At 39.0% G+C, this 17,514-nt stretch overlaps 1 protein-coding gene across 4 annotated transcripts in view; it reads right to left on the reverse strand.

Moving 5' to 3' along the window:
* The window catches only part of PITPNB (phosphatidylinositol transfer protein, beta), a 59,240-nt gene extending 41,726 nt beyond the window's left edge, over positions 1–17,514 (reverse strand). For 3 of the 4 annotated variants that reach the window (XM_005869715.2, XM_014542483.1, XM_014542484.1), the window contains exons 1-3: positions 17,460–17,508; positions 11,197–11,227; positions 7,861–8,006 (exon numbers count right to left, since the gene is read on the reverse strand). In XM_005869715.2, coding sequence (XP_005869777.1) covers positions 7,861–8,006; positions 11,197–11,227; positions 17,460–17,479 — 197 coding nt within the window. In that variant the 5' untranslated portion in view covers positions 17,480–17,508. Of the gene's footprint in view, positions 1–7,860; positions 8,007–11,196; positions 11,228–13,410; positions 13,522–17,459 lie in introns of all 4 variants that reach the window. The other variant, XM_014542486.1, reaches the window with a different exon arrangement.

Consider the following 17,514-nt stretch of genomic DNA (forward strand, 5'->3'; position numbering starts at 1 on the left):
GAGGAGAGAAATAGTGGATATATTTTCACCAGCGCCATCACTGCTCTGTTGGCATCATTCGCACTGCTTCAAAGAGAGTGGTAATCAAAGGTGATTATATTCTAAGCTTCATGGACTCAACAGTTTTCTCCTCGTTCCCACAGTAATCAAGTGGAAAATGAATGTAAAAACAACAAAATAATTCTATGTTTAACCGCATACAGCATTTTTTTAAAATAGAAGTAATTCTTTCTTATGAGCTTCTGATCTATCTCCCTAAGAGTTAGATGAAGCCAGTCAACCTGTACATAACACAACACAGAAGTTCTCTTGTGTAAAGACTACACTACACTGTCTCCTAAAGCAAAAAAAAGAAGCCCCAGATAAGGGGGTATCCCTGAGTAAAAAGTCTTTTCGCACATTTTACAGAATAAACCTAAAAAATATTATAAAAAATGAGATATGAAAGTATATCCAAGTGTCAAATTTTGTAGGTTTGGAAGATGAATGTCACTTGCTGCCTTAAGTCTGGTCAGAGAAGGGTTAAATACATAACATATGATGAGTTTGTGCATACTCCTAAGGTAATCAGGAAAGATCCCAAAAGATAAAACAGGCAAAAGATATCCAAGCACATTACAAATAGAAAATACAACCGGTAAACAAATAAATGGATTCCTCAACCTTATAGTCTTCAAAAAATGCAAATGAAATGACCATTTTAAGTGATCATTTCATCATATAAAAGCAGTTTTACACGCTCAGGCTTTTCACACGGATTGGATTCAAATCGCAACATCACTACTTGGAAGATGTATGACCTTGGGCATTTTACTCGGCTCTCTGAACTTCATGTGTTGAATGTAGTTATATTACCTACTCTGCAGGGTCAATGAGAGGATTCAATCAGATAATATCTTGCAACATGTCTCGCACACTGCGCAGGACAAGGAGTGCTCAATAATGGTAGTTACCGCTTTTTAATTATAAGCTGACACGAAGCTGGGTACTTTCACAGGCCTTTCTTCACTTAAATCCCCTAATAACACTGTGAGGTAAGCATTCATATAACCAGCATTTAAGTGGCTAAATAACTGTATGTCAAAACTACATCCTCCAGGGTGGGGGTGGCCGGGGAGAGGTCAATGAGGGAAAAAGGAGACATATTTTAAACAATAAAGAATTAAAAAAAAAAAACTGCCTGGTGCTGGTACAAGAACAGACATATAGACCAATGGAACAGAACAGAGAACCCAGGAAAAAAAACACCACAAAAAACAAACAAACAACTACATCCTCCAACTATAAGCCCTATTACGTATTTTTTTCCATATCAGAGCTGCTTCTCTGAGAACTTTCAAGCACAACTTAATGTCCTAAACTAAGAGGAAGAACAAACTAAGGAAATGTGGGACCCAGCATGCACTTCTGGCCCCATAATAAGATTGAGCAGCTGACCAGAGACTAGATGTAAGGAACCCCACACTAGCCAGAGACTGTGAGGTTGCAGAAGAGGTCGTATGAACAGCCCTTCTGTTATCTCCTCAGAACATAAAAGCAGGTACATGATTTGGAGCTTCCACTATTGTGGCAAATCAAACCACCAGAAAAGAAAAGCGGAAGTACTACTATTACATATGGCAGCACAAGCTGGATTCCAAAGACATAAAGAGATGACCTGCGCCCTTACATCCTTAAAAGATAATAACGAAGGAGGGCTCATTCTTTGAGCACTTAATTTTTTCAAATCTTGGAAAGATTCAGGCAAGGGGGTAAAACTTCAGAAAAATGAAGCTGGGAGAACTGAAAATAATATCACATTAAAAGTCAACCAATATCTAGCAGTTTAAACTATTTCTTCCTTTACTCAAAACCCCTTTAAATGTGGGAGAGGTCTAATCAGAGTGGAATATAATACACTAGAGGCCTGGTGCTCAAATTTGTGCACGGGTGGGGTCCGCCTTGATCCAATCGGGCTGCGCAGGCCAGGGGGAGGGGACACGGGTGGTTGGCCGGCCAGCCACATCCCCTGGTCGAACTCCTGGTTGAGAGGACAATTTGCATAGTAGCCTTTTATTATATAGGATGTGGGTAATTTAAAAAAAATACAAGCCCTAACTGGTTTGGCTCAGTGGATAGAGCATCAGCCTGCGGACTGAAGGGTCCCAGATTCGATTCCGGTCAAGGGCATGTACCTTGGTTGCGGGCACCTCCCCAGTTGGGGGTGTGCAGGAGGCAGCTGATCAATGTTTCTCTCTCATCGATGTTTCTAACTCTCTATCCTTCTCCCTTCCTCTCTGTAAAAAGTCAATGAAATATATTTAAAAAATACAAGCTACAAGATCACTAATCTCTCTGAGAGTTTGACAAACAGATCTATCAATGGTTCATTTGGTCAACTTAGGAAAAGGCAGGGGGAAAAATAGCTGTGTACTAGCTCAGAAACATTTTAACACTCTCCTCTTTATTTCTAGAGTGCCCAATATTCTGAAAACCTTGATATTCATCAAAAGTTCTAAAATTTGCTGGCCCAAACAGAAGAAAATTGGTAGTCAGCCATTAAAGGCCCCAACAGCCAAATATATAAGCTTAAGTATTTCTTCATTTTGCCCCTGAATTGCCTATTATCTTACTTCCAGGATGCTATTTCCACGATATGAATCCTAACAATTCATTTTGTTTTGACTTAGTTAGGCACAACCAAACCTTTGAGCCAATTGTTTCAAATTTACTGGCTTTTTACATTTAACATAAGAACATTAACAAGCACAACCCTCCCTCAATGAATCTAAGTAATTGACTAAACGTGGGAAAAATGCATAAATGGAGTAAATAAAATTAAATTTCAATTCTATTTTACAGGAGAGAAATTTTCATTAATGGCAGCTTTAACATATTCCTAACAAGGCAGTTCAAGCGTGCCACTTATACATCTAACTGAGAGCATAGCATATACATTGTTTTTCCACCTCAGTATCACTTAGGAAGTCACTTTAGTAAAATGAAGGAAATTCTGTTTTGGAAGCTTACAGAGTCTCAGAAAAGGAACATACATGAACTGAATTAACAAAATGGAGTTAGGCCTTCAAAAAAACAAATTAGGAGGGACATTCTTCCTCTTGTTCATCCCAAACTAGTCACGAAATGTTCTCTCATAATAAATCAATACTGGTGAAAGTGCCCGCCTCAATGTAAACATATCTAGATTCAACTGTTGAAAGTCAGCCATAGCATTATGCCCAAGAGCACAAAGGTTCTTTGCCAACACATAGCCTCCCCACACAGGAAGGTTACTTAAGGGTAAAATTCAACCAAAGTGCTTTATCAATTGTCTTGAGGAGATAATATTAAGATCTAATCTAAGCTCAATGGTTGTGAACCTGTCTGCTTTGCAGCAAGAGGACTTTGTCACAGTGGTACTAGAAAACGAAGGGTTAATATGGCTTAAAAGATACATAATAAATGATCATAATGTACACAGAACTTCTCCTGATCTAGAAGCATTCCTTTTTTTTTAAACCCCGTTCCTGAGATAAGTAACTTGGCTAATCATTTATTTTTTGTTGTTGTTAATCCTCACCTGAGGATATTTTTTTCCAGTGATTTCCAAAGAGAGTAGAATGGGAGGGAGAGGGGATGAAGACGAACATCCATGTGAGAGACACATAGATTGGTTGCCTCCCACATTTGCCCCAAGCAGGGCTAGACTGTAGTGAACAAGGAACAGAGGGAAAGAAGCTGAGGATGGTGAGGTGGGCAGGGGGCAGACAGATCACAGGGGCCCATCTTATAGGCCACAGGATTTGCATTTTATTCTTTATATGATGGGAAGCTAATGAAGGGTTTAAGAAGGGGAAGGACACAACCTGATCTAAGTTTCAAGATCATTCTGGCTTTGTATGGAAAATTAAAAGGAGTGGGTAAGAATAAAGTGTGGAAAAAATTAACTCAAAATGGATTAAAGATCTAAATGTAAGAGCTAAATCTATCAAATTGTTAGAAGAAACAGATAAATCTTTGTGGTCTTGGAATGGGCAATGACACCAAAAGCATAAATAATAAAAAGAAAAATATAGGTAAATTGGACTTCATCAAAATTATATACTTTTTAAGCTTTAAAGGACAACACTGTCAAGAAAATGGGACAACTCACACAATAAGCAAATAATTTTGCAAATCATATATCTGATAGGAAGCTTCACTGATGTTTCTATCTCTCCCTCTCCCTTCTCTCTGAAATCAATAATGATAAAAATATTAATATTAACAATAATAAAAGTAATGCTTTCCATTTGTGGTTGAATTCGTAGGTGCAAAATCTGGGGAAATAGAGGGCCGACAGTATATTTATTGGAAAAAAACAACAACTAATACATATATGTTGACCCATGCAGTACAAACCCATGTTAAGGGTCACTGTGGACCATAAAGAGGAAAAAATGTATTTCAATAATATTTTTGATATTCTTGAAGAACAGGATCACTCCTGATTTGGAAAACTTTTACCTGTGCAAAATTAAGACTCAGAGCTACATATATACAAAGAAAAAAATTATGTGTTGATGGTTAATTCTCAACTCAAGAACAAATCACTATATTAGGCTATTTATTAATTTCTTATCCTCATTCAGAGATGATCTCTCAATAGAAATCATTTAAAATTAATCTTTGCATGCTCAGGTGATTTAAACTTCCTTTTTTTAAAAAAAAACCTATACTTGGTTGCTTTTATTTATTTATTTTTAAAATATATTTTTATTGATTTTGGAGAGGAAGGGAAAGAGAGAAACATCGATGTGAGAGAGAAACATCAAAGGGTTGCCTCCCATATGCACCCTGACCGGGGATCTAACCCACAACCTCAGTATATGCCCTGACCAGGAATTGAACCGGAGACCTTTGGTGCACAGGATGATGCTCAACCAACTGCGCCACACCGGCCAAGGCTAAGCTTCTCGTTTTCAATTTGAACATAACTTTTACTTCCTGGCAAAGGGGTCTTTTTGCTTATAAAAATGAGCTCTTAATTTGAACCACATGAAATTTTAAAACAATTTTCAATAAAACCTCTGCTATTTTAACCTTTGGGGAACCAGGCCATTCTAGAGCGGGCGAAGCTTTACGAACTCTCCATATTGCAGGACTGACTGAAGATGGTGAAAGCATAATATTTATGAAAAATAAAAAAGGGCAAACCTCATTTTCCCCTAGAAGGGAGAGAAAACAATCAGCAAAAGGTCTGGTCAGAGTTCTGATGAGGTCTCAGGAGAACTGCAAGTTTTTCTCTGAAATACCGTCTCAAAAGTTGCGACACATTATCTTGCCTTGCTTCCAAATTTTTTGCCCAATAAATTCTGTCCTCAATTCCCCATCCTCCACCATTACGTGCTTATTAAACAAGTTAAGGAAACATACTCAAACTTTTATGGTCAGTGGGGTACAAGACATGGAAATACATGTCTAGGAAGCAAACTGCGTAGAGTGACAAAAAGTGATGGAGGTTAGGAAAGTATGTAAGTAGTCATGGAGTGCCTCCCCACAGGACAGATCTAAGCTGCGTTCAGAAAGCTGAGCAGGTTATGAGGGACCCAAAATCATTAGAAAAACAGCCTAAGGCGCTGGACCAGATCAGTCTGGAAGACAATCAAAGACTAGCTTACTTAGAGCTAAAGGTCTTTATTCTGGACAGCTATTACCACTGAGCATATGTGAAAATCTGGAGTACCATGTTAAGTTTTTAACTTTTGTTTTAAAAGACTTGAGACTTTAAAGACGTAAGAAAATGGGTTATGGTGAAATCGTGGATTTGGAAGGATTTCACTGTAAAGTCCTTTGCAGTTCACTTCAGGAAATGGAAAATATTCTAACCATCCCACAGGGCTCAGCAGTAGAGCCAAGTGATTAAGAGGGCAAGTTCTGGAGTCACAATGCCTGCCTGGGTTCATGTCCAATCTCTACTACCAAACAGCAGCGACACAGGGTCGACTGAAACCTTTCTGGATCTTAGTTTCCTCACTAGAAAAGGGTGCTATGGGAAATGAATGAGCTTCCACCTAGAGCACTTACCGTGGCCAGCACACTGTTAAGAATACATCAAGTACTAAATCCTATGCTTAGAATGACCATGGGCAACTCCTCACCAGTGAGAGTAATCAAAAGGTATGGAAAGAACCTCACTATCCCATAAAAAGAATATAATCTAAGAGTGAAGGAAACCAGACATTTGAAATGTCCCTTGAGATGGTCACTAAACTTTGGATTTTTTAATACCTTGCCAAGATTGTTCCTCAATTTTCTGATTGAGATGAAGTATGTACATCTTACCAACAAGTGTTTTTGCTGAAACAGGAAGGCATACTGGCCAGGGAATCCAGAGGCCTTGATTACAGTGGGTAAAGTAGACCTCAACACTTCCACTATCTCAAATGTTAAATAAGGTGCTGGTGGCCTTGGTCAACTACCTTACCCATCCAAGTCTGCCAAGTCTGCAATTCTACTGATGCTGTACCAGAGCATTCTACACGTTACCCAATGGAATAAATACTGGAAAAGGGAACATATATTACTGGACACATATTTATTTAATTTCCTTAGGGAGAGCGCTCTAAAACTCCCTAGGAACTATGGGTATGCCTTCAGCATGTTCAACTTACACCCTTGCAGGTACTGAAGTCTATCTGGCAGGGCTGCACTGCCAGCCTGTGTCATGATTGCAGACTTTCCTATAGGACAGGGAAGGCCTCAGGACTTACTACCAAATGATTCTTTGCTCTTCCAAAATACAGTTTTCCTGTGGCGATCTGCCTTCTGTATGACACTGATGACTTTGAGTGTAGACATCCGAATTCCCTTGCCCCATGAATGTTCCCTCCTCCCTGACTACAGCGACAGTGGGTCCCTGTTTTGTCTTTATTAACGGATAAGTTAATATAGGTAAGAGAAAAGCAAAGATTCCCTCCTACTTTTAACAAACGAAGGAGATTATTGACAAAATCTACTCTTAAAAACCACTACTAGTCTTTTGCCCTTGAATAAATATTAGTATGGGTTTTTTATTTTAAAATATTTATGCCAAAGATAGAGACCAGACTCAGGAGATGTGCAAAAGAACTTCTACGAACCAGAGATAAAAAACAATGAACAAAGGATTCAAATAGTCAAGTCACAAAACAAATTCAAATTGTAAACGAATATGAAAAGACATTCAACTTCACTAATAACGAAATGCACAGTTAAATAAGAGATTATTTTCTGGGTATCAAATCGGCCAAATTTAAAAAGATAGAGAAATATGGGAAAATGAACACTATTAAACTCTTGGAGGGCAATCGGGCAATAATAAAACTTAAAATGAGCATGTCCTTTCAGCAATCCTACTTTTATAGTTATTTGTAATGGACAAAAACTGGAAAACGCCCAAAAAACAACCCAGTCAACTTACCATTTAGAGAATGGATAAGTAAACTATGCTATGTCCACACTAAGAAATTTTACTCAGTTTTAAAAAGAATGAAATGGACATTAAACAATAACATGGAAGGATGTTCATGATATATAACTGCATAAAAAATAAAGCAAACTGCAGAACCATATGTATAGTATAATCCCATTTGTTGTAGAAAACAAGAAAACATACAAGTGATATGTCAGTTTTGTTGTTAGGTAGTTACATGCTTTATAAGTAAGTCGAGTAGTTGATGCCTAGTTATTTAATACTAGAGGCCCGATACACGAAATTCCAGCAAGGGGCTCAGCCCTCACAGCTGTGGCGGCTGCCTCAGCTTCGTCTGGAAGGTTGTTCGGCCAGCCGGTCTAATTAGCATATTACGCTTTTATTATTAGAGATAATGATTAAGTATCAAATGTGAATAGGCAGCTTACCTCTTTAAGTGATAAATTTTGTGTGTATACTGTCCCTTCTCTCCATCCTTCTCATAAGGTTCATTCTTTAAGACTTCAATTCCTTCTCCACCACCAGTCTCATTCTTACTAGCTTCTGCAACCGAGTAAAGCTGCCCAACCTGATACTGAAATTTCAAAGAGTAAAGGAATCTCAGTAAGTCAGTAGTAACTGTGGAAACTTCCTGTGCTAAAATCTTACTATCGATGATATAGAAGAGCAAATCCAAACCATTTAGCACATATGTTCTACAAGAAAACGTGACTCAAATTAGAAATGAATGTTTAGGAAGATGAACACCAGATGCTCATACAACTTCAAGAAACTGTAATATTTTACAAGATTTCCATTATTCAAAAAAAATGCTAGTTACAAACACTCTGGTGCTTTAATATGTACTTTGATATCCACTTATCAAAAAAACACCTGGCTGGTGTGGCTCTATGATTGAGCATCGACCTATGAACCAGGAGGTCATGGTTCAATTCTCAGTCAGTGCACACGCCCGGGTTGCAGGGTTGATCCCCAGTAAGGGGCATGCAGGAGGCAGCTGATCAATAATTCTTTCTCATCATTGATGTTTCTATCTCCCTCTCCCTTCCTCTCTGAAATCAATAAATATATATATTTTAAAAAAGGAACTCTTTCTTCCTCTAAATAAGTTTTCTTAAAAAAAACCAAACATCTTGACACTTAGTTCACTTTTGAATAATAAATATACATTTTCATATCTATTATAGCTCAGTAATCTTACAAAATTTGGATGAAGGTATGGCAGGTATAGAACTGTCATTTTGTCAATTAAGAAAACTGAGGAACCAGAATACCATTCTCAATAATAAAGGGGAGGGATATAAAGTATAATAAAAGCCTGAAAAGGCAAAAAATTGCTGACTGTGGTTTCTATTTCATTTTAGAGTGAACCAGAATTCTCAGTGGTCTGCTCCAATACCTGTGAGTGGGCAGTATTCTATGCCAATCTGGAGTCACTAACCATTCCAATAAATGATTAAAAGCAAAGTTCTTGTGTTCTAATTTGTTCCTAAGACTCAACCATGGCACTATCTCCAATCTCTTTTCAAATCTGGCTAAATTTCTTCCTCCCAATGAAGACAGCCTGAAAAAAAATGTGTTGTTGTTTTTTTTCTTTTATATAAGCATGTTTTCAAAGAAAAGCTACCTGTAAAAACTAATCATTCAAAACCAACATTTTATTTGAGGGCCAAAAAATAGGGCTAGCTGTAAGATCCGTAAATATTCCTATCTAAAAAGCCCATAGGGCCCTGGCTGGTATGGCTCAGTTGGTTGAACATCGTCACTTACACCAAAAGGTCGCTGTTTCGATTCCTGGTCAGCACACATACCCAAGTTGTAGGTTTGATTCTCAGTTCAGGTGTGTCCCAGAGGCAACTGAACAATCTCTCTCTCCCTCCCTCCCTCTCTCTCAATCCAGGTGTGTCTCAGAGGCAACTGAACAATCTCTCTCTCTCTCTCTCTCTCTCTCTCCCTCCCTCCCTCCCTTCCCCTTGCACTAAAATCAATAAAACATTAAAAAATAAATAAATAAAAAGTCCATAGGAATATGATGATATCTTGCATGTTAATTCTCATTCTCTCTCCCTTCTCTCGTCTACCTCCCTCCTTCTATCCCAGTCTCTCTGTTTGCCCATGTCTCTGTCTCTCTCCAGGAAGCTAGAACCAAGCACATTTTTAAAAATGAATCAAGTAAGTTTTTGTAGGGATTTTAGACTGCAGAAAGGGTTGTATTGCTTCTTTTGTTTTTCATGATACATCATCAGTGTTAGTCCAGTAATGCTACAGTCAATCCTTAAGTCCTTTAAAATGTATGTCTCATATTTCAAAAATAGGATTAAGATGTCTCTAAGTCAAAAGGTAAATTTGATCTTGGCCACGAACAAAGCAACAAAAATTTACACAGAAACAACAACAGTATCCAAAAAAATATTCTTAATGGACTAATGTTGTGTGGCATTCTACTAGGCTTCCATTGACATTTTAAAGACCAACAAAAAAAGACAGGAGATGTATTTATTAAGTGCGAGTACAACAAAGAGCTCAGATTGTTTTCGGTGACAATACCAAGAAAGATTTCAACATCCAAGTTGATCCAACATCCAAAACCAAAAGAAAAAAAAGAAACAAAAACAAATGTCAATTTCCGCATTCAAGTTCAAACAATGAACTATACAAGTAAAGAATAGGAGTGCCTGGCTTGTTTTGAGTGTTTTAATACAGTGAAACCTCAGGCACTACAGAGATATATACAGCTGTGTTCAAGTTTACATTAAACAGAGCCAGTTAGCTATTGGTTTTTAGTTCCTTCATTTTATTTTTTTTCTGTCTTCTGTCACCTGTCACTTCTATGGTTATCAGTTTGTTTTGTCCCACTTCCAATTCACTGCTTCTAATTCACTGTCAGCTCCAAGAAACCCAGATAACTGAGCAAGGGCAGACTGTGTGCAAGTTACAGAAGGACCCAGAGGGCTTTCTGTGTTTTGCTACCCATATCTTCATTTCTCTGAAGTCTTTTCTGCTGTTACTATCCTCATTCTTGGCTATATTACAGATAAATAAAACTACAAAACATGCAACTTCTGAACAGGTGATGTATTTCTGTATCATGTGCAGATCAAGAGAGACAATAATCTCTCCCAGTTATGTGCTGGTCAGAACATGTCTGGAATACCATTTCAGTTGAAAGCAGTAACTGCTACCATGCAGTAGTGAGACCAGCTGGTGAGGAAGTCTAGGGGTCATGTTGTATCAGGCCAGATGGACATGCTGGAAATGTTTAACCTTGTAACCTCAAGAAGATGGAACAAAAGGGATTGGGGGAGGACAGAAGACCTGAGGGGTTACCCTGTGCAAGACAGAACAGGCCTATTTCTTATTGCTCAAGTGGAAGGAACTTAAACAACAGTCAAGTATTATGGGAAAGCAGATTTTGGTTTAAAATAAAGACAAATGTTTTTTAAAATCCAACAGTAAAGTAGGCTTCTTTTCTAAGCAGCAAGTGACTTAACCTTAAAGTGCTTAAGTTGAGCAAAAACCTCCTTTCTCTGGGATATTGTAGACAGAATTTCTGCAGTAGACAGCAGGTTAAACTACATTCTTTGGTCCCTTCCAAAACAAAGCAACGTAACAGAAATTCATTTACAATTATCTGTGTAACAACCTGTTTTTTGTCACAAAAACTAAAATGTAAAGGTAAATAAATACAACAAAAATATAACTTTAGATTAACATATCAAAATGTACTATATCAATAAAATAATACAGAAGCAAGCATGACTTACCTCCTGAACAGAACAGGGCAAAACCACACGGCTAAAAAGACAAAAGGCAAAAGAATATATGTTATACATAAAATAGTTGGCTTTAAAACACATCTGTACGCTTAAAAGACCTTCTACTGTAAATCCAGTGATAGCATGGTACAAGGATATCAATTATGGAAGAGTGTCTTTGCAATGCCTACATCTCTAAATAAGTGTTGTTTTTTGTTAATCCTCACCTGAGGATATATTTTTTCCATTGACTTTTAGAGAGATTAGAAGGGGGGGAGGGAGGAAGAAAGAGGGATGAAGAAAAAGAAACATAGATGTGAGAGACACATGGACTGGTTGCCTCCTGCATGTGCCCAACCAGGGCTGGGAATTGAACCTGCAACCCAGGTACATGCCCTTGACTGGGAATGGAACTCCAGACCCTTTAGAGAGAAGGCGGGTGTTCTAACCATTGAGCCACCTAAATAAGTGTGTGTTTTTTAACTGGGGAAATAAAACTACCATTCCAGGTTGTCAGCAATCACTGCATTTAGCATCTAAATTATACCAAGACCCCCAAAAAGCCGTTGCAGAGATTCCTGTGAAGAGTAAAGAACAAGAGAAAATTCATCACTGAAAATTGCAGGGTACAGAATGTATTATTTGTACACTGTCTGGTCAGGTTGCTCTCATGAAATTTTTAGTATGGTTTCATTCTCTATTTATATACTGTGCATTTTTTTATACTTCTCACAAATATATGTCTTGAATTTCATGAATGAATGCTTCCCAAAACTGATCCCTACTACCCAATTACTTCTCAATTTTATTAAGAGAAAAACAAGTAAACGGTCCTTTAGACTTAATAGGAAAAAACTTTATGGAAAATATAGGGTGTCCCAAAATTCACGCAAGATTTGAATTTTGTGTGAGCTTTAACAACAACAACAACAACAAAAAATAAAAGCCTAATTTTACTTGGTTTACTGAATCAGATTCTAATATCTGTTGCCCTTTGATTTCAATCCCTTCAATTTGATAAGCATTACCAAGTACCAATTATGGCCCAGGAGCAGGGACAATGAAGACCAATGAAGACCACGGCTTTGCGTATGTGCCAGCAAAGCCGTGGAGGCCATTGACCTGATATGCTATTCCATACATAACCCTATACTGTATACTTTATGAATCAATAAAAAATTTACAATTTTTAATTATAAACCTGTGTTTTCTATCAAAATTACTTCTTGTGTGAATTTTGGGACACCCTATACTTTGAGTCTTATAAACATAACAATCCCTTCCAGGGTAGATTCAATGTAAGGTTGTTATGTGTTTGATTTTTGTCCAATAGAGTTTGTTACTGGACATGCAAAAGGATCAATATAGAGGCTACGGCTTCCAAAAAAGAATACCATGGTGAACTATATTAGAATATTGCATTTTAACTCTAGATTTTTATAATGAAGTGCCTTTACGTAGTTCTACCATAAACTCTGAAAACCATCCTGAATATCTCAGATGTCCGAAAGAGCAACTTTTTTTTGGCCTGGTCCTTCTTTGACTTTCCCTCCAAACCATTAAGCCAGCACCACAATGATTTAAAATCTTATTTTAACTCTTTCTATTATAAGGAGAGAGAAAAATCTCAAGGAACTCAGCTTGGTTTTCTTTTCATAGAAAATTCCCAATAGTTTTCTTCATTCCAACTTCTTTTTAGCTGCACTTTCCACCTCCTTCTCTCTCCCTATTCTCCTCAAACATCTATGTTTGAATACTCACATCACCTTAATCGTCAACCTGTACAAAACATGTCTCCTGTAATTCCCTCCTCCTTGACTACTGGAGGTCAATGATCCCTGTCTTTTTGATAATGGTCATCTAAAGACAATGAACAGTCTCAAAGTCACAAAGGTTACTAATTTCTATTCTCATCAAGAATTCATTTGGTATACAGTCCTCCCATACCTAGTCATTTCAGCTGTAACTTCAGGATACACAGTAATTTGCTCACTGCCTCAGTAACAGAAAATACACTGGGGCAGAGGGAGTGCAGTGGTCAGGGGAAGACTAGGTTATAGGCTGGGAGTGTATTTTGAAAGATATAGGAGGAAACAGACAAGATATAGGTTGGGAGTGTATTATCAGAGCCTGCAATATAATGGTAAGAAATCTATTATATTGATTAGGCAACAAGGAATGCTGGGAGGTTGTTCAAAAAGGTGAGACATAACTACAGCTAACCTGAAGAAGTCATCGGTAGGTGGTTAAAATGTTGAGAAGCAGGAATGTGGGGAGAGCCATCTTTTGGGAGGCTGGGCAAGGCCTTACAAAGGCCTGAACCAAGATGATGGGCTGCAGAGGAAATGGAAGGAAGGAATACAAAGCAAAGAGTTAAAGACTTCCCTGAAGTTTCACAAAGCCAAACAATCTCTGAGTGATTGTAGCAGGAAGATCCATATTTTTATATAAAAACCCTTCTAGGAAAACTCATTTCAGGAAAGGAAAGTGACTAAGATATTCTGAATGAATGATGAGTCAAGTAACGTCTTCAAGATTTACTTACTAAAAAGTAAAAGAGAGAAGGGACAGGTCTTGATTTTTGATTACCAGTCTAAAAGCAGTACAGATATCCCCCCATTTTGAAAGTCCGCCAATTCACTTTTAGGAAAGACCTATGTTAGAACCTATTTTTGCTAACTGAAAGAAACACACAGAGGATTTTCGCTATCACAAATAAAGGAGAAAAATAGTACTGTATTCAGCATTTGTTTTGCAGAACTGGTCCAGAGGCAGCATGCAACTGGGGGGGGGGGGGGGGAAAAAGGCCCCACCAAGCTCCTTCCCAGGGCACCACACTCAGGATTTCAGCATCAAGCTGCGACAGCTTTGAAATGTGTCTGTGAGCATCAGTGCTTTATCTCGATTTATTTTGTGCATCAGTTAGCAAGATGTATCCTAAGGTATCAGAAAAGCCTGGGAGATCGTACAGGTATTACACTTAGTGTAAAACTGGATGCAATTAAGCATATTTCATATGATTCTGTAGGTGTTTAGGGGACAATGGGAATGATCAGAATTTTTTTCAGATACCGCTGACCCTTGAACAACACGGGTTTGAATTGTGCAGGTCCACTTATATGCAGATTTTTTCCAATAAACACCTGTCCTGTTTCAATCCATGGTTGCAAGCCTGAAGATGCAGAGGACCCATTGTATGCATTGATCTATGCCATTTTATATAGGGGACCGAACATCAGTGGATTTTGGGGATCCTGGAGCCAATCCTCTGTGAGTACCAAGGGACAACTAAGTTTTGGGGAAGTCAAAAGTTATACACATTTTTAACTGGGGGATGGGAGGCCCCTAAGCCTGTGCATTGTTCCAAGAGTCAACTGTATTAATTAATGGTAACTACTACTTTCTTTTATGCCATTTCAGCTCACAAAGATTTCATAGGAATGCTCTACTTTCAGATAGTGGGGGAATCTGAACAGGCATACCTCGTTTTATTATGCTTCATAGATAATGCCTTTTTTTTCTTTCTTTCTTTTTTCTTTTTTTTTTTTTTTTTACAAATTGAAGGTTTGTGGAGAGCTTGTGTTGAGCAAGTCTACTGGCACCATTTTTCCAATAGGCTGAGATGATGGTTAGTAATTTGTACCAATATTTTTAATTAAGATATGTACTTTTTTTAGACATAATGCTATTGCGCACTTACCAGACTGCCGTAATACATAACTTTTATATACACTGGGAAACCAAAAAATTCGTGATTAGCTTCACTACGCTATTCACTTTTTTTGCACTGGTGTGGAACCAAACCCACAATATCTCTGAGGTATGTCTGTATTTGAAAATTTGTAAACTTCTCTAAAAATTTTCATGACAATAATTTCCCAAATGGAACTAGCAACTAGTTCTTTAAAACCAAGACTTTATTCTAATGGCAAATTCATCTATTGCTTAAGTAACAACTTGAAGTGAGCTCCCCACCCTGAAAAGTTATTTCTAACCTTTTAATTCATGTCAAAAATAGATGGCATTTTTAAGGACAACAAACATTTGCCAAAGCATTTTACAATTTACCAACATCTTCATATAGGAATGACCTCTTCATTGCTCGTAACCAAAAACAATTTTAGAAAGCTGACTTGCAAATAGTAAGAGTAATTTTTTTCATTCAACAACACTGAGTACTTACACTGTGCTAGACTAGATGCTGTGTTGATGCTGGGAATACCTAAAACATAAGAAACAGTCTCTACCTTCAAAAAGTCTAGGAGGAAATACATTCCAGGCGAGACATCTGTGAGGAGTGAATATCAAGAAATGGTAATTTATAAATCTTTAGGAAATATTATACTTGGGGCACATTTTGACATTTGTTACCTCAGTGCATTCAAAATTTTATAATGAAAGTAATGGTTCACAGAAAGCATAGTGTATAAGTTCCCAATGGGAACTGTTTTTCCTAAGTGAGCTTGACACTCCTCACAGAACTGTCAACAGAATCTACTAAGCACTTAGTTCACATTTTAGGAGGGAGGGAATAACTCTAATAAAAGAAATATGATTAGTCCTGTGATCGAAAATCAGTTCTGCAACTTACTTGGCTTGAGCCAAGTCAATTTCCTTCTGTCTCATTTCCTCAATCTGTCTTAATATCTGCCACCTACCTACATGACAAAGATGTCAGAGTAGTAAATGAGATAACACCTGCATGACATATTGTATAAAGAACTTGGAAGAAAACTTCTACATAAATCCAAAGTCCAACACTATAAGTAAGCTTTAACTGAATTGTGTCTTTTCTCAGGATCCCTGTCGCTGACCAAAGGGATCATTTTTCATTCACTTATTTAACAACTATTTACTGAGCATGTACTACATGCCCGGGGACTAGTCTAAGACCTGGCGATATGGAAGCGAGCAAGACAAATTCATGGAGCTCACATGTGGTAAGAGAATACATAGAGTAAAACAGAAAAGAAAAATAATAATTGTGATGCATGGTAGATGGTGAGATAACTGCTATGGGAGAACAATAAAGCAGGGAAAACAGATACCAAAAGGTGGGGCTTACAATGAGGTCTTCCGAGAGGGATTCCCTAAGAAGGTGATCAGTATTTAAGAAAAGTCCTGAAGGAAGCGGGGGAGTTAGTGAGATGCAGAAAGAGATCTTCAAACGAGGGATGGGCAGGGGAAGGTTAATAAAAAAAAATTTAAAAAATCAGCTCAGAAAAGACAATAGTATAAGACCACCCTCCCCTCCCCAAGGCTATGGTACAGGCGTGGGCTTTGATTCTCAGCGAGATAAGGGAATCTATTGAGGGTTTTAAGCAGAGAAGCGAAATGAGTCGCTTCCTTTTTAAAGCAAGTCTGAGAACTAACACTAAAATAAGAATAAGGCGTCCTGGAGATGGTTAAATTCAACCCAAAGTTTTATTTTTTTTAAAAAATGTAGAATGAAAGGAGCATTTGAAAACCCGAAAGGGCCGTAACTCGAAATCCCTAGTTGCCCAAGGGGTGATGACGAAACGAACCAGCCGTGACCGCCGAACAATCACTGCCAATCACATTTCCTGGGATATTCGGTCCTGGCGGGTGGGAAACGCCTAACTTTTCAACAAAATCACTTCGCCGGTCTAATGCACCTGGAAACCCGTCCATTTGACAGACCACGTGTTAACGCCTCACTTCAACCCGGGGAGGTGGGTGGAGCCTAGAGTGTCACCCCACCTCAAAGACAAGGGAACCGAGACTGATGGCTTTCGCTGTCAAGTCAATGCTGTCAAGTCCCCCGAGCTGCCCGGCGGGGCGCAGGCTTTCCCGGCTCCCGCATGAACTTCGGGGCGCCTAGGTCCCCCGCCTCGAGTTCCGACACCAGGGTTGCCCTCACCCGACAAGCCGATCTCCCGCCGGTTACAGGCAGGCTCCACCCAAGACGACAAATCACAGTCAAACCCATCCCGTCTCTCCCACCCGCGGGCCTGGGGGTGGGGTACTGGTGAGAAGACGGGTCCCAGCGGAAACTCCCGGCCGCGCCTTCCCGAGCCACGCGATCCGATCGGGACACAGCCGCCTCTACCCCGGGAGAGAGGGCAGCATTGTTGCCACAGTAACGCCCGGAGGAGGACCCTGGGGGAAGCGCCGTGGAGGGGCCTCCAGTGGGCCGGGGGCGCGGGCCGGGGGGAAGGGGAGCGCGAAGGGAGCTCCACCACTTCTCAATCAATGAACCTCCCACCACGAACCCCCGCCGGAGCCGCGATCCCGCCCCCGGACCCACTCACAATTCCTTAATCAGCACCATCTTCCTGGAACCACCAGACAGCTGCTGCCGCTACC

Source organism: Myotis brandtii, unplaced genomic scaffold, assembly GCF_000412655.1.
Source record: "Myotis brandtii unplaced genomic scaffold, ASM41265v1 scaffold303, whole genome shotgun sequence".
Classification (NCBI taxonomy): Eukaryota; Metazoa; Chordata; class Mammalia; order Chiroptera; family Vespertilionidae; genus Myotis; species Myotis brandtii.